Source organism: Cyanistes caeruleus, unplaced genomic scaffold (genome assembly GCF_971803275.1).
Source record: "Cyanistes caeruleus unplaced genomic scaffold, bCyaCae1.hap1.1 HAP1_SCAFFOLD_146, whole genome shotgun sequence".
Lineage (NCBI taxonomy): Eukaryota > Metazoa > Chordata > Aves > Passeriformes > Paridae > Cyanistes > Cyanistes caeruleus.
Window position 1 is genome coordinate 105,530 of NW_028255940.1, and position 26,542 is coordinate 132,071.

At 51.7% G+C, this 26,542-nt stretch overlaps 1 protein-coding gene across 1 annotated transcript; it reads left to right on the forward strand.

The window, feature by feature from the left end:
- Nucleotides 1–12,491: 12,491 nt before the first annotated feature.
- Nucleotides 12,492–25,925, forward strand: LOC147645891 (uncharacterized). Its single transcript, XM_086874145.1, has 15 exons — nt 12,492–12,771; nt 14,440–14,477; nt 14,921–15,052; nt 16,535–16,669; nt 16,942–17,286; nt 17,733–17,822; nt 18,222–18,393; nt 19,864–19,927; nt 20,621–20,669; nt 21,048–21,160; nt 21,753–21,870; nt 22,294–22,393; nt 22,860–23,056; nt 24,406–24,543; nt 25,660–25,925. Exons 1-15 carry the CDS (start codon nt 12,495–12,497, stop codon nt 25,759–25,761), a joined length of 2,070 nt encoding a protein of 689 aa, XP_086730271.1. The 5' UTR covers nt 12,492–12,494; the 3' UTR covers nt 25,762–25,925.
- Nucleotides 25,926–26,542: the final 617 nt, after the last annotated feature.

Consider the following 26,542-nt stretch of genomic DNA (forward strand, 5'->3'; position numbering starts at 1 on the left):
TCCCCTCACTCCCGGCTCTCGGGGTCCCCCCTCTCCAGGCCCCCATTTCAGGCTCCGGCACTCCCGGGGCTCCCCCCTTTTCGCTGCTCCCCTCCCCCTGCCGGTACCGGGCATCTCAGCTCAGCTTTGGAGTCCTGCAAGATCCAGACATCGCTCTGCCCGGCCCGTGCCCAGAAAAAGGAACAGGGGTCCCCAAAGCTACTTCGAGTGAGCTCCAAATATCCCTTCCCCTGCAAACAAATCCTGCCAGGACGGCCCAAGAGCTTCGGGGCGAGGTTCCCGTCCCCGGTGAGCTGCGGGCTGCGGGGCCCGATGCTCCCGGCGCGAAGGGGCTGCAGATCCAGAGAGCGATGGACGCACGTGGGGCCTCCTCTGCTGCTCCTCTTGCAGTTCCTGCTCCTCCTCTACCCCTCCTCTTCCTCCCGCTCCTCCGCTTTCCCCTCCTTGCCCTCCTCCTCCTCCATCTCTGGGCTGCTGGCGAGGAGCTCTGGGGTGAGCGGAGCGGGGCCGGGAGCCGGTGGGAAAGGGCTGGGAGAGGGGGATGAGGGGAGCTGGGCCAGGGGGAGAGGGGTTCTCAAGGAGGGGCTGCCAGTTAAGGCCAGGAGCCCCAAATCCCCTCCGTGTCCTGCCAGCCCCTGCCCCCGGCGCTGTGGGGGCCGGGCCGTGCCCCAGTGCCGGCTCAGGGGGTGCTCCAGGCTGCCGTGCTGCACCTGGCAGCTGGAGCTGAGCCCGCATTGCCGGGGGCGGTTTCCAGCAGCACCAGGAGCTGCTGGCTCCAGTCCCCGCTGGGGAGCACGGCAGTGGCCAGCACGTGGCCCGAGAGCTGCTGCTGGCCCTGGGAGCAGCTCAGCTGGATGTGGGCAGGGGAGAAATCCATCAGGGAGCAGAGCAGGCGGCCGGGGCCGGGCTGGGAGCTGGAGGGCACCAGCGAGATGGACACGCTGGGATGGGCAGGGGGCTTGGGGACCCCCCAGTGCAGATCTTCCTCCCCACAAGCCGCAGGGAATCGCTTCAGGGATCGAGTGCTGCGGGGACGGGGAACCAGGTTTCTTTCATCCCAGCCCCACCTTTCCCTCTCCTCTCTCCCCTTTCTCATCCTTCCCCCAATCCACTGACCCCTCTCAATGCAATTTGAGTTTCCCAGCACCCTCCCCCACGCTTTGGGGGTCCCAGCCCTCTCCTTTTCCCACTCTAGCCCCTTCCTAATCATCCGTCCAATCTCCAACCCACTCCCCCGTGCTTGGATTTGGGGGTTCCAGGCCCCTCCTGCTCAGTCTGGGGGTCCCATTCCCCCTTTCACTCAATTTGGGGAGATCCTAGCAGATTTCTTCGGGGAGGAATCCTGGCGTTACAGGATTTTTGGGGTGTGGGTTTGAAGGGGGAGAGCTCTGTCTGGCATTTGTTTAACCCATGGTCTGCCAGGGAAGCACAAAAACGTTTCTCATTCCCATCCTTTCCTTGTTTGGTCTGGTTCATGAGCTGCTTTCTTGTTTCCTTTGGTATCTGTTCTCATCTATTTGTCAACAGCAGTTTGAGTCATTTACTTTTCCAGAAATTCTGTCTCCTTCTAATAATAGATAATCTGATCCCATCCCATGGTGAAATGTTGTGTTCCTCATCTGAGTGGATTGGTTGGGGGGAAGGTCAGGAGCTGGAGCTGTGTGGTTGGTTATTATTTCAATGGCATCCTGTAATCTAATTATGCCATTGAAATGAGAAATGGTTTCTCTGGTACCTGCTATGAATTCATCAGAGTTCCCGGCTCTGGTCCATGGTGTTGCAGGATTTGTTCTGGTGGCCGTTCATCTTTTCCCCATTTCTGGGTGCTCCCTCCAGCCAGGGCTGCACCAATTGTCAGCTTTTCTCATTAAATCATCACTTACTTGGATTCCCAACTGATTTCCCTGACCTTGTGGTAGCAAATAAACCTCAGTGGTCTGATACACCCTATATAACATAGACAGAGACAGCACATGTTGGAGTGGGGACAGGGATGATTCCCCCCACTTGTTTTAGTGAAGTTTTCACAACATTCTCCATTTTCTGTTTTCCTTTGCAGCTGAACCAATTTCTGCTGCAGAGTCAGATATCCTCACAATGGGCTGTGCCTTTATCTGTGCAAATTCCATCTGTGCAAGCAGGCAGAGCTTGGGCTGAGGGGCAGAGGGAATCAGCCCAATTCCTCCTGCAGGCAGGAAGCCCCTGGGCCATTGTGCAGGCTTTGTCCCATCGGTGTTAATTTGCATTTCTAAAGCTCCTCTCCTGGCTGCCTGGAGCAAAGCTTCTCTTCCAGGGCAGTCATGGGATGACTCACATTTGTTAGTGCCACAATGTGGTTGTTTTTTGTTTTGGTTTATTTTTTTAACAGTACTCTAATAAGTATGAGATAAAGGGTCACCTTTAAAGCTCTTCTGGTTTTCAGAAACAGCCTAAAATTCAACATCCAAAAACCCATACAGAATTTTTGCTATAACTATGAGCCAAGCACAAACATTCCCAAAACATTTTCAAGGCAATCGAATTTTTCCTACTTCTCTCTCGGCCTAAAAATTGATTCTCCCTACCTTGGCCCAAACTGAACTGACAATATAAAATCAGGATTATTACAAAAAAAAATTTCTAATGGTGTAATCCTTTCACTGAAACTTTGGGAAAATCAAAAACTCTCCCACAATGTCTTTAGTGCTAGAGAGTCAAGGCACAACGTGATTCTGGCCAGAATGTGCAACAGAAATCATTAAATCCATACTTAGGCTGGGTGTGCAGAGAAAATCATTCCATGACACGGGAATTTACTAGATTTTTCCAAAACTTTATACAGTCTGAACCCATAGAAATCCCTTGGTTTATTGTTCATTGGTTTGAAGGTGTGGAGTTGTTAGGATTTGGTTTCCTGTTGCACCCGGATTTCTGTGCCTGTGATGGGAATTAGGTGGGCACTCCTGGATTTCCTGCTCAGCCTTTTCCAGACCAGGTGTCTCCAGCTGTGCCTGGGGCAGTGTCTGGGGCAGGTGTTGGTTGATGTTAGCTGATGGAATCTTTTGGACTATTCCCAGTCTGTTGAGATGTTAATTTCATCTCTGCTGAGTGTTGGAACATCCCTTATAAGAAACATTAAAATTCCTTTCCCCAAGGCAAAGGCAAACCAAGTCCTCTCAGAGAAATAGGATTTTAAGCGAATTTAAAGTTGGTCTATTTTCCCAGACTTTAATCCCAGGCAGGGCAGAGTGTGAGTGGAATTGAGAGGCAGAGTGGAATTGTCCCGGTGCCTTCCCCAGCAGCTGTGGCGAGGGCAGGCACAGAAAGGCCTGAAGCTGCAAGAGTGAGAGCAAGGATTGTCCCGCAGTGGCTGGAGATGGCAAAGGAGGGTGCCCAGGCCGAGGATTTGAGCAGAGGATCTGTGGGCAGGCCCAGGGGCTTCCCCCGCTGGGGAGCCCTGGCTGCTGCTGCGTTGCCTTCAGTGCAGGCTCAGGGGTGGCCTGTTTAATATTCCCTTCCAGTTCAGATTTCTGAGTCTGGAAGAGCCATGGCTGGGGCATCAATCATTTTATTTTTTTCATTTTGTTGAGTTTTGTTCTCTTTCTTATGTCCACTCCATAATATTGAGACTGTCTAGGGCTAAAAAAGTCACAGAATGTTCTGGCTAGAAGAGAGAATCCTCAATTCATCTCCTGCAATTCCCTGTTAATTGTAGGAATTGTACCAGCTCCATTTTAGTCCTGGGTAACATTATTTCTGAGATTCCTTGAGCCCTCTCAGGGTCAATACAAGACAAAGCTTCAGTCAAAATAGGTCCCAAATATTTAACCATTTTCTCTACCATTTGCTCTTCCTTTTTTTTCAGAAAAAGCAAAGCAGCAAAGCTGCTTTTTTAGCCTGAAAATGAAGCCATTTCACAGAGGCTTCCTCTACCTCTTCTCCTTGTCCTCCTGACTGAATCAAGTCCTCCACATCCTGCATGAAGCCAGTCCCTGGGGGTGAGGTCAATTCCTTTGATATTTCCTGCAAGGCTTGCCCCAATCAGGCCGGTGCTTCCGTGCATCCCTGCAGAAGGACCGTCCATGTCTTGAGCATTTTCCCTTCTACCTCTTGTTGCCAGCCCAAGGCAGAATTGTGTTTGCATCCTCTGGAAGTGGGCAGATCCCCAGAAAGCATCTTTTGCATCAAGTTGTGAATGGCAGCAGTGTGAGGAGGGCACCTGGTTGAGGCTGGTGTAAGGATCTGAGAGTGTGGGGTGCCTCGGTTTCATCATCTCATTTCTTCTTCTTGGGTCCTGCAGCATTCTGTGGATTCCATTGGATTTCTTGTTTGGCAGGATAGGAGCATTCTAGGGAGCCATCCCTGGCTGCCCAAGCCGTGCCTTGAGCAGGACTCCCAGACAGGCTGTGAGCCCTTCCTTCCCTCCCTTGGAACAGGGGATTGCTTTTCCACACCTCTTGTCCTGGTTGCTTCAGGGAAATTTGGAGAGGCTCCATATCTAATTTTGCCAATTTCCCTGGGGCTGCCCACACTTGTGGGTTCACTTCAGCCTAGGCTCTGCCAGACATTTGACACAGAGGTACAACAGAACCAGCCTCTGTATCACCTTTTGCAACATTAATCTGCATTCCCAATTTAGCCATCAAATCCCTTCCCAGTAAATTACAATCACAATTGTGAGCAAATAAAAATTCCTGCGTTTCAAACCCGTCCCCAACATCTGCTAATAGTGGCTGAATAAAACACACCCACTCATCTTTCCCACTTAGTGCCTTAATTACAATATTCCCTAATTATTTTCCATCCTTAGGTGTAAGATTCTGAGTGGATGGAGAGGCCCCTGTGTCCATCAGGAAAGGTCTCCTCTGGATCCAGAGCCACCCTGGATGTTCCCAAGGGCTGCAGTGTGGTGGGTCCCTGGTGGAATGGGAGCTGTGCCACCGCTAAGAATGCGTGTCCATCAAGGGCTGGACTTGCTGGTGCTGAGGGTGCTGCTGTCTGTGCTTGCAGTGTCCTTGTGCCCTGCAGCTGGAAGGCTGATTCCTTGCCAGGGGCTGTTTGGGTGGGCTGTGCCCTGGCCAGGAGGGCAATGCCTGTGCCAGGTGCTTGTGGCCGAGGGTGTCCCCTGGGTGCTGGGGCCCCCTTGGGCCCTGGGCTTGATCCCTCAGGGGCTGTAGGAAGTGTGCCATGGCCTTTGCCTTCAGCTTGGCCTTTTGCTCATCCCTTGCTGCATTCAGCTGCTGAGCCTTTGTGAGCAAGTGCTGCAGGGGCTTCTTCTGTCGCTGCTGCAGCCCCCCTCAGTGCCTGTGGGTGCTCATCCTGTGGCAGCTGCTGAGCTTTCTGCAAAACCCTTCCTTTCTCCAGGGACCCAGCAGGAAATGCTTAAAAAGATCATGTGGATCCTTGCAGGTCTGATCGCCATTTGTGAGCTGTTCCTTCCTCGTGCTGGCTGTGCTGAGGCTCCCCTCCCCAGCCCGTATCCCCGAGCCGGTCCCTGTCCTGCCGCAGTGTCCAAAGGCGGCCCCCCCGGCGGGCAGGGCCGGCAGCTCCACGGGGCCGGGCAGCGGCCGGGGCGTCCCGCAGCCTCCTGGGGGCCGGGGGCCACTGCCGGCCCTGCCCGGGGGGTGCTGGGCTCAGGCAGCGCCCGGCGCTGAGCCCCGGCTGCCCCACAGCCCCGGCCCGGCCCCACAGCTCCCCACAGGCCCCCAGCCCGTGCTCCCGGTGCCGCAGCTCTGCGCCCGCTCCTGCCGCTCCCAGCTCAGAGAAACCCCCTGAAATCCTCACCTCCTTGTTTTCCTGTCCTCCAAAACTGGGATACAAAGGATCTGAGTAAGCAAGCAAATTTGGAGGATGAGACCCTTCTGAAACACATCCCAATCCTCAGTATTTTTCTCTTCCTCTTTTCCATTATCCTTTTTCTTACCCCATGGATTCCTCCTGCTGCTTCTTGCCTTAAGCACATTCCTGCACACTCCCCTTCAGCCAATCCCTTCCCAGCACACCAACACCATCCATCCCCTGTTGTCTAAATCCCTTCTGGACTTCCCTTATTGCCCCCCTGGGTGTCCTTGTCCTTAATTCCCTCTGGGAGAATGTGCAAACGACCTCACCATGCTCCCATGGGACCCTTGAGAGATATTTTGGGGTCATCATCCCTTTGTCCAAAATGCCTTTCTAACATTCATTTTCTCCCCACAGTGGTCCCACCTGGATCCCACCTGTGTCCTCCCTGGGCCCCAGCATCCAGCCCCCCTGGAGGGGAATTTGGGGAGGTGGGAGGGGGGAGCGCCAAGGCCGGGCCCCCCCGCGCTGTGGTGGCGGGAGCGGCTGCAGTGGGGAGCGAGTGCGGGCGGAAGCGGCCGAGAGCCCAGCGCTGCCCCAGGCCGAGCTGGCCCAGCTGCATCCGTGCCCCTGCGGTGGGATGCTGTGGGACTGGGGGGGAAGAGGGAGGCGGCAGTGGGTGCTGGGCCTGGGGGCAGGAGGAGGAGGGAAGGAGAAGCAGGGCTGAGGAACAAAAGGGTCAAAATATGTACCTGGGGTTGTGCAGAAGGAGGAGGAGAGAGAGCAGGGCCACGGGAGGAAGAGGAGCAGGAAGTGGAAGCAGCACAATGTTCATCCCTGTATCTGCAGCTCCCCCACCCCAGGAGCATTCCCCCCCCCTCCCCCCAAATGCAGCGGGTGACTGGGGAGGGGAATAACCATTTTCACGGGGCTGAATCTTTGTGTTTCTGAGCTTTATTGGGATAAATGTTGGTGCTTTGGTTTCTTGCAGGGGCTGAACCTTTCTGTTCTGCAGGGGGTTTTGGCTGAATCTTGTTGTTTGATTAGCTATTGATCTGTTTTGATGTTTGGAGGATGTTTGGGCCGAATCTTTGTGTGCTGGACGTTCTTTATAGACGCAAGATGCCCAGTGACTTCCTGAGATGAACTTGGCAAGGAGGAAACCCCAGTCCAAGGTGCTCTCCTGTTGTTTTTTTCCCCCCAACCAGAGTTTACGTTCCCAAACAGTGTTGAGATGGAAGAGAAGAAAAAGGCCCAGAGATCCCACACGAGGAGGGTCTGCAAACCCAGTCCAGGGATCTGTGAGGAGGAAAGATCCCCCCAGTGCCAGGAACACGGCCAGAGATCCAGCCGGAGCTCAGAGCTGGCGGAGAAGCCCCACAAGTGCTTGGAATGTGGGAAGGGCTTCAGGTACAGGTCCCAACTGATCCTGCACCAGGTGACCCACACTGAGGAAAAACCCTACGAGTGTGGGAAATGTGGGAAGAGCTTCACCAGCACATCTCACCTGATGAGACACCAGGTGATCCACACGGGGGAACGGCCCTACACCTGCTTGGAATGTGGGAAGAGCTTTGGGTGGAGCGCCGCCCTGTGAAAACACCAGCTCATCCACACTGGGGAGAGGCCCTACGAGTGTCCCCAGTGTGGGAAGAGGTTTCAGACCAGGTCCAGTGTCCTCCTACATGAGCGGATTCACACAGACGAGAGGCCCTTCCGCTGCCCCGACTGCGGGAAGGGCTTCAAGCACAACTCCACCCTCACCGTCCACTGGCGCATCCACACTGGGGAGAGGCCCTACGAGTGTCCCCAGTGTGGGAAGAGCTTCTCACAGAGCTCTCACTTGACCCAACACCAACGTAGGCACCAGTAAGGGAAGCCCTGCGAGTGCCCTGAGTGCGGGAAGAGCTTCGTGCGCTGCTCCAGCTCCATCCCCCATGGGAGGATGGGCGTTGGATGATCCCCAGTGACCCCCGTTGGGCAGAGCCCTGGTGATCCGTGGTCCTGGTGATCTGTGTTGGGAAGACACCTGGCTGGGAGGCTCCACATCTTCCTGACTCCCTGTGGGCACCGGGATGAAAGCAGGGGAATGAAGTCCATCAGGACACAGACCAACAATGGGAATTCCTTGAGGAGACTGGATTTGTTGACTTTCAATCCTAGAGAACCTTTTGTCGCTGCCTCAGGAGCTCTGTGGGCAGAGAAAAGGGTGTGACACTGGGCTTGGGGGCCCTGAAGGAAGACACACGCTCTAGGAGAGGGGATATCCAAACCTAGGGACCTCGTCTCACATTCTTGTTCAGGTAGAAGCCGAGCCCCAGTGCCAGAAAGACTAAACCCAACATGGAGCCCCCGATCCCCATCAGCATCTTGCTGCAGGTGGCATTTTACGGCATCACTGGGGCATCTGCAGAGGTCAGGACCCCCAAAACCTCTCACAGAACCCCCAAGTACCTCAAAGTTCCCTCCCAGTCTCCCCCACCCCGCCCAGGACCTCCTCTTAAACCTCCTTGGGAGTCACTAATTTTAAACAATTAGATATTTTAGAAAAATTGGAGATCTTAGCTAGAGATAGGCCTTGCTGGAACTAGTCAGAGTTAATGATTAAGTGAGAAGCAGGATTTGAGATAATGAATCTCAGACTGAGGTAAAAAATTACTTGTCATTGTATGTTTGTTTAGATGTGCTTATAATGAGAAAAGAAAAACTGATAAACGGGTTCAGGAAGATCACTGATCTTATATCTGGAAACCCATTTAAAAGTCACAAGGGAGGAAATTGGAGTTGTACGAAATGTCATTTGTAATGTCAACCACAGTAAAGGTAGAAAGGTGAGAGTGAGGAAGAATGGTTTTCCTTCATCTCTTGATGACTCCTCCTCGCCAAAACTACCCCCACCTCTATTTAGGGAGCTCACCACACAGGAATGGTGACGTTTTAAACTCATTACTGTGAATTTTAATCTGAAGTGGAGCATGGGAGGTGTTAGCATTATGAATATGTATTTATATTTTGGATATTCAAGACTCCTGTAACTAGACACTGGAATCTTTTGTCAACTTGCAGTGCGTATTAAGGGGTGACTCCTGCACTCGCCCAGTGCTGTGATTAAACATCCACTTTGTAACTTTAAACTGTTGGAGAGGTTTTTTGTCCATTAACAGATTGATGTTGATACTGGATCAATATTGCTATTTTGGTAAATCACTGCCAGTCTCTTCCCAGCCTCCCCAGGACCCAGCAGAGCCCCTCCTGTTCCTCTCAGGATCCCACAGCCCCCTCCCAGTTTCTCCCCACTGCCCCTGGACCCCCAAACCCTCTCCCAGTCCCTTCCCAGCCCCACCAGGACTCATCAAGACTCCTCCCAGTCTCTTCCAACACAACCAACCTCATCCCAATCCCTGCTTTCCAATGCCCAATCTCCTTCCAGCTCCTCCAAGCTCACTCAAATCTCTCCCAGTAACACCCAGCACCCCCAAACTCCCTCCCAGTGTCCACCAGCACCCCCAGAACCCCATCCCACCCTCCCCAACATCCTTTAATCCCCTTCCCAGCCATCCTAAGCACCTCAATCCCTTCCCCAGTTTAAACCAGTCTGTCTCAAACTCCCTCCCAGTTCCTCCCAGCACACCCCAATCCCCCTCTGGGCCCCCCAGTGCCTCCCCCGCTGCCCCCGGCGCTGTGGGGGCCGGGCCGTGCCCCAGTGCCGGCTCAGGGGGTGCTCCAGGCTGCCGTGCTCCACCTGGGCAGCTGGAGCTGAGCCCGCATTGCCGGGGGCGGTTTCCAGCAGCACCAGGAGCTGCTGGCTCCAGTCCCCGCTGGGGAGCACGGCAGTGGCCAGCACGTGGCCCGAGAGCTGCTGCTGGCCCTGGGAGCAGCTCAGCTGGATGTGGGCAGGGGAGAAATCCATCAGGGAGCAGAGCAGGCGGCCGGGGCCGGGCTGGGAGCTGGAGGGCACCAGCGAGATGGACACGCTGGGATGGGCACTGGGAGAGAGTGGAGAGGAGTGGTGTGGCATTGAGAGGGACTGGGAATGGACTGGCAGGGACTGGGGTGGCACTGAAAGAGATGAGAGTGGATACTGGGACACTGGAAGAGGGCGTGGAGGTCTGGGAGTGAAGTGAGAATGAATTAGGAATAGACTGGGAATGGCTAAAAAGGAGTGGGCGGGACTGTGGTGGCACTGGGCGGGACTGTGGTGGCACTGGGAGGGACTGTGGTGGCACTGGGCGGGACTGTGGTGGCACTGGGAGGGACTGTGGTGGCACTGGGAGGGACTGTGGTGGCACTGGGCGGGACTGGGAATGAAGTGCGCGGCACTGGGAGGCCGAGTCCAGCGCGGGGCTCTCGGCTCTGTGGATCTGCCCGGCAACTGATGAGTCATCAGAGAGGCGCGCTCTGATTGGCTGAGGGGCGAGAGATGCACGGAGGGGCGAGATGGACAGGCGGGGTCACTGGGAGAGGCTGGGATGGACTGGGAGAGCCACGGGAGCCATTGGGAGGGACAAGGGGCCCCGGGGATGGGCACACGGAAGGCTGAGGGCTCTGAGGTGATTCCCAAGGAGGTTTCGAGGGACACGGCCGGGCCCCTCTCTGTGCCCCACGAGCAGCGGCCCGGACAGAAAAGTTCAGGAGCGGGAGGAGGTGTTTCTCAAGACTGATTTTAATCCTCATTCTCCTGGTTTGATTTGCTCAATCCTAAGCTCAGTTCATTTCCCCATGTCGGGCTGTTGTGCCCCTGATGGTGATCCCTGAGTGACCTCTCCCTGCCCTTGTCCGGACCCACGAGGATTTGGATTTGTTTCAGTTCAGTGGAATTCGTGGTGATTTGGGGGAGCTGGAGCAAAGCAGCTGGAAAGCACAGTGGGCTTGACAGGGACTGAACCAGGGCAGGAGTTGGGGCTGCCTCGAGTGAGCTCTCAGTGTGAACCTTCATGGGGTCTTTCTAAGGGAATTTTGTTTAAGTTTGACCTTCATTATTAAAAAGCAGGGTCACAAGTGGAGCTCTGCTTTCAGCTTGAAATGAGGGGATGGAACGTGGGCACTGGGACTTCCATAACCTCAAGTTGTTCCTTGATCCTGGACACTTTAGCTTTGGCAATCTGAAGCCCTTCAGCAGCAATGTCTCTGCCACCCCCTGGTTTCTGGCTCAGACCCAGCTCGCAGCTTGGACAAGGTCTGGGCTTTGTCCTCTTGAGCTTCAGGAGCCTCCCGGGAAGCACCAGCCCTCCCCAGCCCACCCTTGGTAGGACTTTTTCTATTCTCTCTGCTGACCATTTTATCCCCAAAGCTGCCGTGGGAACGTTGTATCCAAGCACATCCTCCAGCGCTGCACTTTCCTCCTGTGAATTCCCTGTGCAGGGAATGTGTCTGTGCTTTTCCCTGCTCTGTTCACTGACAAACAAACCTGAGCCCGTGGGACTGTCAGAGCTCCTTCATGCCATGAAATCAGGTTGTGTTTCTCATGGCATGTTCTGGAGGAGCTTTTCTTGGTGTGCCTTGTGCTGCTGGAAATGACACAAGAGCCAGGAGGGAACAGAAGCTGCTGCTGCCCGTTGGCTCAGGGCCAGGGAACCAAGTTGTGCTCCCGGGCAGTTGGGCCCTGCTGGAAGCAGAGCTGCGTTTCCCTTGAGCAGCTCAAGCTTGTGACAGCTCCAAACAGGAAACCTCAGCAGAAAACTCTTCCTCCAAACTCAGCTGCTTTCCCTCCTGCAGCTGTTTGGGAAAGAGCCTCAAAGCACAGACTCTGCTGGGAGCCATTGGTGCATTTCCTCCCTCCCGGCAGCAGCAGCTCCTGAGCCCTTCACAGGCTCTTGGCCCTTCGCAAACCCTTCAGCTCCCTTGGAACTCTCAGCAGTCACTAACATGTGCATTTCTTTCATATTTAAGCTGCATTTAAACTTCTCTTTTTCTCTCCTCTCTATCTTTTTAATCTCCTCTTTATCTCCTTTAATCCTGTCAGCACCAGTAGGATGGGGATGGAGTCTTGGGGTGGGTGTGGGATGAACTGAGGATCCAGCAGAGAAGGGCAAGGCAGAGGGGAGAGGACTCAGCCAACCCTTCTCCTGCTCTCTCCTACTCCAGGCTCCAGCTGAAGCAAGTCAGACTGGAAAGGATCCCACAAATGCTGTGTTCTCCTCCCTCTGAGCTTGGCTGGGGATCCTCAGCTTCAGCCTGGTGCAGTGATGGCTGAGATTCGCTAATTTCAGATTTTTGGCTAATGCACTAAATTGAAGAGGTTTATTATTACTTAATCACCTTTCACCTTTGCCAAGTTCTGCTGCACTGTGTCTGCTTTTCACCCAATACACTGCTAACTCACCTACACACATGTGCTTCTCATGATAATATTTAGATTCATAGCTTACTCTATAAAATCACACAATCACAGATGAAATCTCTCCACCATCTCACTCAATACAGTTTTTTATTTACTTATGGCATATTCTTACTTGCAGCTATAGGAACATAAGCTTATGAATTCTCGACTCAACGTCTGTGAACCTTTAGCATTGCATGAACCCAAGCTCCTTCCAAGGCTGTAAATGAAACCCTTCAGTATCTGTGGAAGTTTCTGTCTTTCCATTTCCCACAGCCCAGCAAAGGATTTGTGACCCTTTGTGACAGAGGAGAAGCTCCCAGGCAATTTTGTGTTTGCTGTAGGGAAGGTTGGGTTGCTCTGCATCAATTCCCAGAGCAGCGCAGAGCATTGGCTTTGTGATGTCAGGGCATGGATGCCACCTTGTCGTGGTGACATCCCAAGGTTGCCTTGGTGCACGGAAGGCCTCAGGGTCAGAGCAGCTCTTGGGCTTGCTCAGTGCAGGAGCATCCTCCTGCTTGAGGCGTTTGTCAGTGGGCAGCTGCACACTGACAGGAGCCGTGTTTGTTTTTGTTGTGGAGCAGAGTGTGCAAACTGGCACAGCAGTGCTACAATGATGGAGCAGCTCGCTGTTGCAGTTTGCACCATTTATGGCATCGCCTACGCCGGCTATTACCTCACCAACCTGGCACGTAAGTAGAGGTTTTCCCTGGCTGGAACCTGAGCTGGCTTTTGTAGGTCTCCCTGCTCTTTCTTAGTGACCGGGTTGCTATTGAAACAGAAAGACCATGAGGATGCCCCTGGTTTGGTAAAGCTCCTGTCAACACCTTCAGCAAAACACGGGGTGTCTGTAGCCAGGGGGCTGCGGGCAGCATTTGCAGGGCTTCTGTTCCCTCCACGGGAGAGCCTGTGGCAGCAGAGTCTGGCATTTCCTCACTTTGCTGGCTCAGTGTCTTGGGGTGACTTTACTTTTAAGATAGCTCTGAGAGCTGGGGAAGTTGAAACTGCTGGAGGCTGATGGGAGTTTTTTCTCCTGACTAATTCCTGGCCATGGGTGAGAATTGGCAGCGGTTTTAACTATTGAGAAGTGAGATCAACCTGTGAACACCACCTGAAGATGTGAGGCCGGGAATTTCTTGCTCTCTTTGGTTTCTGGCTTCTGACGAGGTCACAGGGCTCTGTCTCGGCCTCCTCCCCCCTCCAGGCCGGACAAGGCTGCAGAGGGCGGGGTGGGGGGAGAAACGGAGCCAGCCGGCCTGACTTGGTTTGCAGTTTCTGCCACTGAACTGAAACCTGACACCATCAACATCTGCAGCTTTAGCAAGATTTTAACTCTTTTACTACCTATATGAGACTTGCATATTAATCCTTTTTTTCCAGAGAGAGAGAGAGAGGGAGTGATCAACCATCAACCCATCAAAGAGAGTGAAGAAAAAAATTAAATTTAGAGGGGGAAGAGAAATAAGAGAAATAAGGAGATGCTTTAATAAGCTGAAATATTTTTCTGTTAAGCTATGGAGATGGACAGTAGTGTTCTGAAAAAAACTCCTTTAATTCATGACAGAGTATATTGGGAGGAATGGAGTGTTTCCAAGTGTGCATTTTGAGCAAATGATGAAGTAGTTGTGACACTGTGAGATGCAGGAACAGAGGGGGAGAAGTAATAGTTGAAGATTTGGGCTTTTAAGAAGCAAAACGAAAACTTCTGTTTCCAGGAGGGCTCACAAAAACAGATAAAGAGAACTTTTGCCTTTGAATAACTCATTCATAAAAATGACATCCCTAGACTCATGACCCATAACACACCTCAGAGTGATGGAAAATGGGAGGAGACAACTGATGGCAGATTTCCAGGCAGCTGGCATCAGAGAAATAGAAAGCTATGAAGAAAAATAGTTTTCTTGTGAAAAACTCCATGGATAGCAGAAGAAGACTTCTGTTTCTCTACAAAGACTGATGAAAAGACTCTAGCAGGAATTGGGACTGTTTTAAACACCAAAGTTCCAAAGTTTTTTGTTCCTATGTTTTCATATAAATAAGGGAATGGTTGGGTAGTGGGGGAGAAAAGGGTTGTTCTGGAAGTTTTATTCTGGTTTCTTATTCTTGTAGTTTTTGTTAATGAACTTCCTTTATTCCATTTAAGTTTTCAGCCTGTTTTGCTCTTGTTCTAATCCATATCTCACAGCAAGAAATAAGTAAGTTTCCTAGTGATTTTTTAGTTGCTGCTTTAAACCACACCAGTCAAGCAAGACAACTTTGAAAATGCAGACTGGGAGATCTTCTCAGATGCTGTTCTAAACAGGCCACGGTTCTCTCCAGTTTTCTCAAAGAATTTGGTTCCTTTTCCTTGCCCACTGCAGGTCATCTGAGCCGTGTGTTCAGAGGTGCCGATCCTGAGGTGAGTCAGAAAGGAACATTTGATGCTCCTGGTGTTTCAGAACTGTGCAGGGAACTGTGAGCTTGGCCTGTGGCAGTAGAGTGCAGAGGGCCAGCTGGGTGGGCTGAAAGAAGATCCATTTCCATGTTTACAGCAGCAATAGCAAAGGCATTGTTGGCTATTTCCTAATTTTCCATTGCAGAGCTTTAAAAGAACTCAAAGCTCAGATTTGCAGAGAGAACGTTGCTTGCTGATAGTAGCCAGGGTGAACTCTCTAATTCAGAGCTATTTGCAGCCTGGCTGAATCAACCCATTTTAATTTACTTGGAGAGACTTAGAATCCCATTGCTATCAAAGCTGATGATTTGTGCTTGGTAGAGCTGGTTGTATAAATAGAGCTGAATAGAAATAAGGTTCTAAATGATAGGGAGCTGCCTGTCCCTAACTCCACCATCTGTCCACAGAGCCCAGAAGCAAGAGCAGACTCTGCTGTGGCTCCCTCTGCTCCTGGAGAAGAGGCCAAAGAGGAGCAAAATGAGCAAAAGGAGCACGAGCCTCCAGCTGTGGTCACAGCCCAGCCTGACCATGCCCAGACAGTAAGTGCCAGTGCTGGGTGCTGCTGTCTTTAGTGCAAGGCAGAGCTGCAAGTTTCTGAGCAGCCAGCACTTGCTGTTGCTGGCTGAGGATGCTGAGTGCTGGAGTCCTGCCAGCACCCAGCCATTCCCCCATCCCGTGGCAGCTGGAAATTGGGCTTTGAGCCGTCGTGCTGAGGCCCCAAAGCGCTGCTGCCTGCGGGTGAGCAGCTGGCTGCTTGGCTCAGGGAAGCTCTGTCTCTTGGCTTCTGCCAAGCCATGGCCAAGGGCTCACACGGCATTGCTGGGGCTCACAGGGCTTGCTTTGTTTGCTGTCTCTTTTTGGAAACCTCTGGATGACCTGGAGAAGTGTTCTGCAGTTTTCTGGAGTAATTCTTCACTTCTGCAGAGTCTTTTAGGCCACCTGTCTTTCGGCTTTTGATAAGCTGCAATGAGATGATTGTGTTGTCCATGAAGCTGTGGCCGGCCATTCTTGTCCTGTGTGGCCAAAGAAACAAACTGTGTAGTTCTGAACCCTTCTTCTGAGGCAAAATCCACAAGTGGCAAGTTTCTCTTGATACATTTTGTGGTGAAGTCTGCAGCTTTGGAAACTGCATTGGAGCCTAGTGTGGGGGCAAAGCTGCAAGTCCTTGAGTGCTGTCTTGTGTTGCTAAGAACCCCTTTAGAGATGGTTGTTTTTTCTCCTCAGAGCTGTTTTCCTCCTCCTGCCTCTTCTGTCCTGACACTCCCTGTTTAACCTATAAATTTCTGCCTGTCCTAGTGAGGTGGGACAATTCCATGGTTTAAATGGTTTTTGGTGACTTTGGTCATACATGCATTACATGACCCATGGCTTCCTTCATTGGCATCCCTAGGGGTGTGTCAATTAATTTGTTGGTGGGCCCTTTTGAGGATCTCTGTCAGTGCCACTCAGAATTCTCAGCTGACAAAAGAGGGAGGAGAAACACCTTGGTCCTCTTCCATATCCTGAGGTGGCCATAGAGGCTCTCTGACCTGCAGCAGAGGATCCAATTGCACACATCCTTGTCTCCTGAATGAGCAGGATTTCTAACAAGAGTGTAGATGTCAGAGGGGCAGGAGTGGCAGGGCAGGCCTGAAAAGAACATGAACTCCAGCAGTGTCTCTCCCAAGGGCTGAGCTCACCCAGGAAGCCCCTGCAGAGCCAGGATGGAGCTGTGGGACAGGGCTGGCTGTCAGTCACTAGGGAGAGACAAGCAGGACACAGCAGAAGGGGAGGGAGGCCCTTAAGAAATGCCCCACATTTCCTGTCAGCTGCCCAAGAGTCTGTTGGAGATTCAGTGCCAGATGGGCCCTGATTGCACTGCCAGGGTCACTTTGGAATCTGTGCTTCCCCACGGGCAGAGAGCAAGGCAGGAGAGCAGCAGCACAGAGCTTTGGGAACGTGGGAGCCCATCAGTCTTTGAGTCTTGGCCCACAAATGTTGGATGAGAAGTTGAAGCCCATCTTCTCTTGCTTTCTCTGCAGGTCCTCCTAGAGAAAGAGCAGGAGCAGATTGTTTTATCAGGACGGCCGTGCCAGCCTGAGGGAGAGCTGTTCCCAGCCCAAGAGCAGGAAGAGCAGCTGGGGCAGCAGGTGGAAGAGCCACTGGAGAATGGCCAGGTAAGGCTGACCCAGCAGGGGACAGAGTGAAGGGCAGGAAGAGGGGCATAAAACGCAGCTCTTGGGACTGAGCAGGCCACGAGTGCCAGAGGCCCTGAAAGCAAAGAGCCTCTGCAGAGATCAGCAGCGGGACAGGAGGTTACAGTGGAAGCAGAGGTGGGTAGGGAAGCAGAAAGAAGTGACTGAATGAGTGTGATTTTGAGGCTGAAACTGAGGAAGAAGCTGAGCCTGATGGCAGCTCCCAGGCACTTGCTCTCCATTTGTGTGTACAGAACATCGAGGCAGAGCCCCAGGCAGAGCTGCCCGAAGCTCCGAGGGCCATCATGGCAGTGAAGAGGAGGCACGAGGAGGACAGGAGAAACACCCAGGAGGAGATGACACTCCATCAGCAGAGAGGAAATCAACAAAATCAGGTGAGTGAAAGAGTGGCAGACACTCCACTCACAGAAATTCCTCTCTGTCGTTCTTCACAGGCCTCCAAGGAGGAGCTTCTGGCAGAGCTGCAGGAAGCTGAGGCTAGGATCAGGGCAAGGGAGAACAGGCTGGAGGAAGAAAGGAGAATCATCCAAGAGAAATTCCATCTCCTCGCTCAGCAGCAAGAGGCTCTAGAAAATCGAGTGAGTGAAAGAGCGATAGGCACAGCAGTCACTGCAGTCTGGTGCTTTCTGCCCTTCTTGCCTTTCCTCTGCAGAGCAGCAGGGGGCTGGGCTGATGCCTCTCAGTGCCATCCTGCTGTAGTGTCTATCCCAGCTGCTTGGAAGGACATTTCCTGCTGTGCTCAATCTCAGCTGCTGCCCTGGACAGTGGCACCAGTCATTTGCCCCTTTTGCCAGCACTCATCTCAAGGGATTCCTGCTGGCCTGCTCCTGCTCTCCTTGTTTCTTCAGGGCTTTTTGCAAGTGAACACAGTCCCCCAGACAGATTTGGAATACAAGCTGCAAGCTGTCTGTATGCCTTGGTGAATCTGCTGCTGTCCTGCTCTTTCCCTTTGCTCACAGTCAATGAGCCTTGGCACACAGGGACAAGCTGTGGTCTCTGACTGCTTTGTTCTCTTTGACTTGAGGTGGACGTGTTGATATCTCACCTGGCAGCCTGCGAAGGCTTCCAGCAAATGCCGGCTGATGAAGAGCCCCAAGGTCGGCGGCAGGCACAGGTACTGTCCCAAGCACAAGTGCTGCAGGCTGAGCACCTTCTGAAGATGGTGCAGGAAAAGAGGACTGAGGGGGAGGAGCTCCAACATTAGAACAAGGAGCTGCAAATGTGTCTGCAGCCCTTGGAGGGGGAAAGGGATCCTTGGGAGGAAGTGCAATGGTCGTTGTTGCAGTCATCCTTCAGAAAATCCAGGAAAATGGAATATGAAACTGGCCATCGACTTGATTAAAACCAACCTTGGGTTTTGACCATTTGGTTCCAGAAGTGGGCATCCAAAAAATCCAGTTGATGAGCTTTGCATGTGGCTAACAGCAACTTCCTAAGGGCTTGCATTTGAAAAGTGAACTCGGGGTAATCTCTGTCAGCCAGCTTCCTGACACAAACTCCTTTCTTCTCGCAGATCTACACAGGCTCTTCCATTCAATCTGCTGCAGCAGCAGCAGCAGCAGCATCTAAAGGAGCCTTTGTTGCCCAAGCTGAGCAGTGGAGCCGGGGCAGTTTGTCCATTTCCAGCAGTGACACATCTGCTGCTCAGCTCCAGGAGAGCCAGGGAGACTTCGTGGAGCAACTGAGTACGTCTGGTGTATTTCTTGTCTGAGGGACAGTGTATTGTGTGCCCGTGCCAGCAGAGCTGTAGCAAATGATCCTCCTCACTTTGGTGTCCCAGAGACATTTAGGACTCCCCACAGGAACTGCTGTGCTCTGAGGCAGCGAGAGAGCGCTCTGGCTGTTCCTGCTGCCTCTGAGGGCAGCTTGGACTGGCTCGGCTTTGCCTGGCATTCCCTTGCCACTAAAGGCAGAAGCAGGAATTGTTCTTGGATCAGCAGAAGGCTGTGGCCTAGCAAATTATCATTGCAAGTCCTGTGTGCTAGTGGCCAAACTGAACAGAATATTTGATTCCTAGATTCTCCTTAGACTCCAGACTTCCCACCGCTTGTCAGAACCACAAGACTTCAGAGATATTGATTGGTTTTGGGGTTTTGTCTTTTTGTTGTGGTTCCGTTTTTAGTTTTCAGTTTTTATCCTTGTTTGGTTTTGCATTTAGGGGTTTTTGCTTTTTCTCCATCCTGAAAGAGCTGTTCTGCCCCATGTGTCTTACTGGTGTCATTTTTAGGACTGTTCTTATTGCCTCTACTACATCTACAAGGTTTTTGTGAGAATGCTGTATTTTTGTCAGTGATGACTCCTTTGAAAGAACATCAGGTGACAGCAGAAACAGAGCAAGAGATGTTTTCATTGGGCCCACAATGAAGAAACAGATATTTGTATAACAATCTGTAATTAATATCCCAGTTTTATTTTTCTAAAGATGTGTCCAAGAGACACATTCACGTGGTGTGATCAGATAAAACAGCACTGCAGGCATTTCTCAGGAGCGAGCCTGCAGCCCCTGTGCTGTGTATTCCTCAGATCCATGGCACTTTTTCATCCCTGATTCCCAGCCATTCCCATGACTCTTAGAATCCTACCTATTGGTCCAAGCCCTGCTCAGATCAGTCTCTGGGAAAACACATCAAGCCCTTTGTGATTCTGCAGCACAACCCATTTAATCTGCTTCTTGCCCATAACAGCTGCCAGTGCTGTGCTCTCAGAAAAGACCTGGTGGGGCTGAGAAAAGATCCCAGCTGATTTGGTGTCTACCTTCACCTGCTGGGACACAAAAGGGCCTTGATCTGCACCTGGCTGTGTCTGATCTCCAAGGCAATGCTGGTGTGTCCTGAACAGGGGCCACAGCTTGTCAGGGGCTCAGGCTGGCTGTGTCTTCTTGCCATTGCTTGTCAGTGCTCATGCTTGGCCTTTGCCAGCCTTGTGCTGTGCCCTGCTGTGCTCTCTGCGCTTCATTTCCTTCCACAAGGACTGGACAAAATCAGTCTCTCTGCTGCCCATTTGTACTGCACAACTGCCTGTCTTGTTGCTGCTGTGCTTGCTGCCCAGCTGACCACAGAGGGTTCAGAGCCCCAGACAGCGGGGCTGCCTTTGGCATCTCCTGCAAGTTGGGATCTCTGCCTGAAAGTCAGCATCTTGCATTTTGTTTCCCTCAGGGAGAATGGTGAACAAGGAAAATCCCATCACAAAATACATTGAACTGGAAAGTCTTGGCAGCGGGTGAGTCCAACCACAGTCACTTCTACACAGCCATGGGCCAGGTGTTTCCCTGGGGGAATATCCATCAAGTGGGAAGTCAGACAAGTTGTCCACATGTTTAGACAGCGGGCTTAGTCTGCCCCATCTCTCAGTACTGGCCAGAATTTGTCAAGTGTGCTCAGAAGGCATTGTCAAAGACATCTCCATGCTGCCAAGGTCTTGCCTGCAGCAAGGAACAGAACCTGGGAAATCTGCTTGTCTCTCAAGTGTGGGACAGCTCAGGATTCATTTCCTTCGCATTTTTGGATGTCTCCAAATCATCTGGCCACACTAATGAAAGAAGAATCTTGCTTGCCTGAAAGCACAACCTACCCCCAATGAGAGCTGTCAGATAACAGTTCTCAGAAACATTTCTCTCCAAGAGTTTGCTAAAGGAAATACTCCGTGCTCAGGATTAGAATTGCACAGTTTAGAAGCTGATAGCCGAGATGAAGGAATAAGCTGCCTTTTGGAGCTGAGGCACTAAAGCCCAAGGCTTCAGGAACAGGCCCAGTGCCCAGGCACTTGAGGGGAAAATGCATCATCTGCCTTCTGGCAGACCCCTCCTGCAACCTGCAGCTTTTAGGCATTTACAGCAGAGCTCTCCTGTCTGGACTGGCTTCCACTGCAAGACCTAAATGGCTTCTCCTTTCTTTGCTGCTGTTTTGTTTCTAGGGGCTTTGGAGAGGTTTCCAGAGCACTTGACATTGCAACAGGAGGAGAGGTAAATGTCAACAGCCCCTGCAGCCTCTGCTGCTCTCCAGGCCTTTCCCCACTGCTGACAGCTGTGGCTGGAGCTTTGAGTAGAGCTGTGCTGAAAAGGCACAAGAAGCACAGACTGGAGCCAGCCTGCAAATTGCACTTGGAACAGGCTTTGTGGACAAGGCAAATCGCCAGTGGCCACATGTCCTGTAACTGACCCCCAAGGGAGCAGAGAAATGGGCTGTTGCAATGTCACTCCCTAATTACTCCAGTGATGAGGTCTAATCACAAGGCACTTTGGCACAGCTTGGCTGTGCCATTCCAAAATCACTTGCTCCATGTGTGTTGTGGTCTCATGCTACCAATTTTCTCAAGTTACTCCTTTTCAATGTCATTTGAGGTGGCCATAAAGAAAATAAATGTGCAAGGAGTGAGTAGGAAGATACTAACCATGAATGAAATCAGGATCATGGAGAGTAATAGGAGTCCCAGGATCGTGAATTACTTAGCCAGGTGAGTGGTCACGGTCTTATGCCATGAATGTTTGTTTACATACTACAAGCATGAGAGCTTAAAAACCCACTTTGGTCAGTGGCAGGAAATAGAGTTGTTGATGATTATTTCTCTGCTTATCTCCAATGGATGGGAAGAGACTGCATTTTGTCTGCATGAATCCACCCTGGCAAATGCAGACTGAAAATTGTTCAAAAACCTGCATCAGCCCTATCTTAAGAATTCAATACCTTGTAAGTTCATCGCCTCCAAAGTTCTTTGGGCTTGAGTTTTTCAAGTTTCTTAAATGCTGATGAACCATCCAAGAGAGGATTGCCCTTGCATTGTTGCCCCTCTTTTCCATTGCTGTGCATGCCAGGAAGACTAGGTGCTTATTTCCAGAAATGCCATGCGTGACAGGTTTTTTATCTGGGCTCTTCCTAAACTGCCTTTCTCCTTGAGACAGCACAGACTGCAAACACTGCACAGCCTAGAGGCAATGTCTATGCCTTTTCTTCTGCCCTTGTCTCCAAGGGACCCAGAAACAAGACTCAAGCAAAAAACCAACCTAGGCGTGCATGTTCACCTGCATGGCCTTGTTTCCTTTTTTCAGCTACCTTGTGCATGAGGAACTCTGGCTGGTGATGGAGTACATGGACGGAGGCACTCTGAGAGATCTCATCGACGAGATTCAAATGTCTGAAGGAGAGATTGCAGCTGTCAGTCGGGAGGTCAGGGATCCCATCTGTGCTTCCAAGGCCTTGAGCTGCATTGTCTGGGAAACAAGGGCTCAGAACGGGAGGGATTTCATGGGCCAAGCTTGGTTTCTGTGCTGCTGCTCGGCTATGGGCAAGCAAGAGCATCTCAAGTGAACTGTCTGCCAGTGCCCCTACACTCACTGGACTCACTTCCTGTACTCTTATCCCCTGCTCTTGTATTCTAGCTCTGTCTCTTGCATTGGCATTTGCAGTTCTCCACTGAGAAAGGTGCTGCTCTGCTACTGTGGGAGCAGCAGGCTCTTGCTCTCAATGGCGCTGTGTTCTGCCATTCCTCCCCATTCCCCTGCAAAGGGAACCTTCCACAGCTGTTTCCTTGCTTGTGCGATGAACTCACAGCACTACTTTTTGCCCCCCTGGTTCTCTTTTCTCTCTCAGTGCCTGCAAGGACTGGATTTTCTTCACTCCAACCACGTGATCCATCGAGATGTCAAGAGCAACAACATCCTTCTCAGAACCGACGGCTCTGTCAAGCTGGGTCAGTGTATTCTTGCTCAGCTTCAGCCTTCCAGGAATGGGGGGTGTGGGGCTGCTTTCAGTGACTGCCAGCTCCCCAAAAATGCTGCTGCTGGCAGTGCAGGGGTCCCCCCTGCTGTGGGCTGAAGGCACAGTTGCAGGGTGCACACAGCTATGACAAGGAACCACAAGCAGCCAAGAGTGCTATTGCTCTGTGTGTGTGTCTGTGTGTGTTCCTTCCAGAGGGAGGGAGCTGCAGTCTAAACCTTCAGGGGAACAAAAGGCACTGCTGGAGGAAGTGTAAGAAATGGGGGGATGTTTGAAGTAGCCAATTCATATTGCCTTGGCTAAAGTCCTAAGGAAAGAGAGCAGGGAGTGTTGTCCAGGAAATTCAACTGCACATTCTCAAACTTCCACTGGGGAATTCTCTGGCTTGGTTTCCTAATTGAGAGTATTAAAATTAAAAGAGTATTTTGCTTTCTTCTCAGCTGATTTTGGCCTTTCTGCTCAGCTCACCCCTGAGCAAAATCAGCGGTGCTCGGTGACCGGGACTCCTTGGTGGATGGCACCTGAAGTGGTGAAGTGTCAACCATATGGCCCCAAAGTGGACGTGTGGTCTTTTGGAATTGTGGCAATTGAAATGGCCGAACAAAAAACTCCTTATGACAGTTTCACTGCTCGATCGGTAAGGAGCAAATACTCTCTGATCCCGCTGTCTTTCTCACCTGTCCCAGGTTCTCTGCTCACTGCAAAAAATCCCATGGCCATCTGCTGGAAGTACTTCCACCAAGGCCCCTTCTACAAATGGCCCTGCAGCACATCAGCATCTGCTGGAGCTTTGGTTGCAGCACTGGGGGAACTCAAGCCTTACCTCGCCCAAACCATCTCCATTCTCAGGCAGCATTTTGCTTTGCCTTACAAGTCGTTCCAGCTCTTGTGGCTGTGTAGATGGCCCCAAGAATAGGAAACAAGCATCTCAGAGCTGGTGATATCTTTCCAGAAATGAAGCAAAGAAACTCAAACCAAACTAAGTTTCTAAAACAGTGCTTTTGAGAGAAGAAGTGCAGCCCCATTCTTCTCACAGGGAAACTTGCCTGAAACCTGGAGATGAGGCTGTAAAGCCAGAGTCTCTTCTGCTTCTTGTGCAGTGCTGCTGAGACACTCAGTGACCACCTTCTTTCCTAACCCAAGCCACTTTCTCCATATCACCAAGCTGGAGCCTGGTGACGAGGAGAGCCTGCCAAAACCTCCTGTTTGTTTCCTGGCACTTTCTGGGATGGGCACAGCGTTAATGCATTGACTTGAGAATCCAACGAGCACAGGCTTACCACAGGGATGACACTTCTGATTTCACCATGAATATTTTCCTTTTGCCACCTAAGGGAACCTGAAATTTTCAGAGTGCTGAGAGACAGAGCTGCAGGTGGCTCCTGTGTGCCCAAACAGGCATTTTCAACCCAATACATTTGTGGAGGCATCTTAATGTGTCTGTGTTGAAAATGAGATTCCAAAGGTTTGTTTCCTTCCCTGAGGAACACCTGCTGCATTTCCTTTCTTTTCTTCCAATTACCATCATTTTCAAGAACAAGACAAAAAGCTGGATGAGTTTTGTTTTATGGCAGCTGTGCTTAAGGGACCAACAAGCACTGCAGAGATTCTTTTCACATAAGAATCCTTGGAATAGTACAGTTAGTTAGAATAGCAAAATCCCTCTTCCAAAAAGGCTGCCAAGCTGCTGGGAATCCTTTGAGAAGGAAACATGTATTTGCTGATGTAGTTGCCACTAACTAGATCAGGCAAGGAAATCAGCTGCCAAGGCAAGATCTGCTGGATGTTGGCAAAGCTGTGGCTTTGGGGCTTGGGTTTTTTCATGATACAGGAAAGTCATCATCCAAATGCTACAGGAAAGTCATCTCTGCCTCTCTGCCAGGGCAAAAACTGCCACTGCAGAGTGGAGCTGGAACAATGGGCTCTGGGAGAGCAGTTCCAGATGGGAAAGAAGCAGGTGGAGCCTTGTGTTTCCTTTTTCCCCAGGCTAAATTCCACATAGCCACAGAAGGGAGCCCACAGCTGCGGCAGCCCGAGCAATTCTCGCCTTTGCTGCGTGACTTCCTGAGCTGCTGCCTGCAGAAAGGCGAGGCGCAGCGCTGGTCTGCCAAGGAGCTGCTGCAGGTAAAATGCCAAAAGGGCTGCAGGTGAAACAGTGTCCCAGGGATGGGCTCCTCCTCCACTGAAATCCAAGGCATCAGATGAGCCCCCATCCTCCTCCCTTCCAACCTTGCTGCTGTTCAGCTGACAGTGGGGAGCAATCCTAGACTGGGCTGGGCTGGCAGGGAGTGCTGGGTTTTAGCGCTGGCTAAAATCACCAGGGCACTTACTCATTTCTTGCTGGGAGCTATGGATTAGGAGAAGGGCAAAACAGGCTTCAAACTTCAAAGGAATAACAAATTTTATTATCAGGCCCACAAGAATAAGAAAGGTCTCATCTGTGCAGTGAAAGGGTTCAATCTCACCCAGGTCATGGCAGTCACGGTGTTGGATTTCAGGCTGTGCTGGGCCCCTCTCTCTGCCCGGGAGCCGCTGGGAGGGGAGGCTCGGCCTGGAGCCGTCGCTGCACGCCGGGGAGAGGGTTTAGTGTGGGCAAGATGTCAGCAGCCGTGGCCTGGCCCAGCCTGGGGCCGGGGTCCCGCAGCCTCCATCCCCCGCCCGGGAGCCGCTGGGCTCTGGCCCGGCCTCCCCCAGGAGCACAGGCCGTGGGCGAGCAGGGCCGGCCTCACCACAGCTCCGTTACCTTCGGGCTCCGGAAGCAAAGAGGGCCAGTGCCCGGGCTGGTGGTTTTCAAAATGTGCATCATCACAGAGGCACATCTCATTTCTAAATGGTGCAAAATGTTGTCAGTTCTCAGAACTAGCCAGCCATTGGCCTGTCTCAGGCACAGAGGAAGCTTCCAGCAGCTTCTCTCAAACAAATCACTTCCGCGCGGGGTTTCTTACTTCTTTCCCTAAATGTCAATTCATCTCAAACTAACACACAGGGACATGGAAAGGTCATCTAGTCTGTGTCCTGCAATGAGCAGGGACATCTTTCAAGAGATCAGGATACTCACACCTCAGATATTTCCAGGGGTGGGCCTCCTACCAGCTCTTGGGGCAACCTGTGCCACTCTTGCCCCATGCTCCTGACCTACTCTGACTCAATCCCCTTTTCATTTAAAAAGTATTCCCCTGCCTTTGAAGCTCTTAGCTTGGAAAATCATGCTTTCTTGTTGTTTTCATTTCCTTTCTGCAGCATCAATTTATAACATCGGCCATGCCTGGGTCCAGCCTGGCACCTCTTATCGTTGCAGTAAAGAAGTGGAAGGAGGAGGCAGGAATGCAACAATTGATTTAGAACTGTCTTCTCCATGACCAATTTAGAGTAGGATTATAGAGTAGGATTGCAGAGTAGGATTGTAGAGTAGGATTATAGAGTAGGATTGTAGTGCAGATTGGTAGTGTAGGTTTGTAGTGTAGGATTGTAGAGTAGGATTTTAAATAAAATTTCTCAAATCTCAACTCCTTTGGAACATTTCTCTCCTTCTGACCCTGTGAGAAAGCTCAACATTTCCTCCTGAATTGTCAGTTTTTTCTTAGAGGTGGAAAGTGACATTGATGGCTTCTTTGGTACAGTTTGTAAGGGGGGAAGGCTCCTCTTCATTCATCCTCCCCAGACCACACTGCCTTTGGAATATGGCTAACTGGACAAGTTTTGCCCAGCTCTGACATTTCTATTTGAGGCAGAAACAGCAATGGCATTTGCAGGAAAAACCAAAGGAGGAGCGGTGCAACGCAAACATCCCGTGCAGATGCAGGTTGTGCAGATGTGACTCGAGAACATTTGGGTTCCTGCCACTTGGATTTGTATCCCTAAGAGAAATCTCTTTGGCTGGAGGAGAGTCTGGCTGAAGAGAGAAAGCAGAAAGAGCAGTGAGGGTGCTGTGCAAGGTCTCCTCTGGTGCAGAGCTGTGAGCGACTGTGAGGTGAGAGCGGGCCCGGCCTTGGCCAGGCTGGAGCCCCAGCAGAGCCCTGACAGAGCCCAGAGAAGCCTGAGCCTCGGCAGAGGCAGGCTGGAAGGAGGCCCTTGGAGCTGCAAGAGGCAGCAGCCTGGCCCTGGCTGCCTCTTGCTGGCACCA

Bases quoted from the DNA above. Each gene is read 5' to 3' on its own strand.
- LOC147645891 (XM_086874145.1), top strand. From the start codon at position 12,495: ATGCCACCTTGTCGTGGTGACATCCCAAGGTTGCCTTGGTGCACGGAA. The intron at 17,287-17,732 runs GTGAGTGAAAGA...CTTTGACTTGAG, and splicing joins AAGAGGCTCTAGAAAATCGA to GTGGACGTGTTGATATCTCA. The intron at 18,394-19,863 runs GTACGTCTGGTG...TGTTTCCCTCAG, and splicing joins AGACTTCGTGGAGCAACTGA to GGAGAATGGTGAACAAGGAA.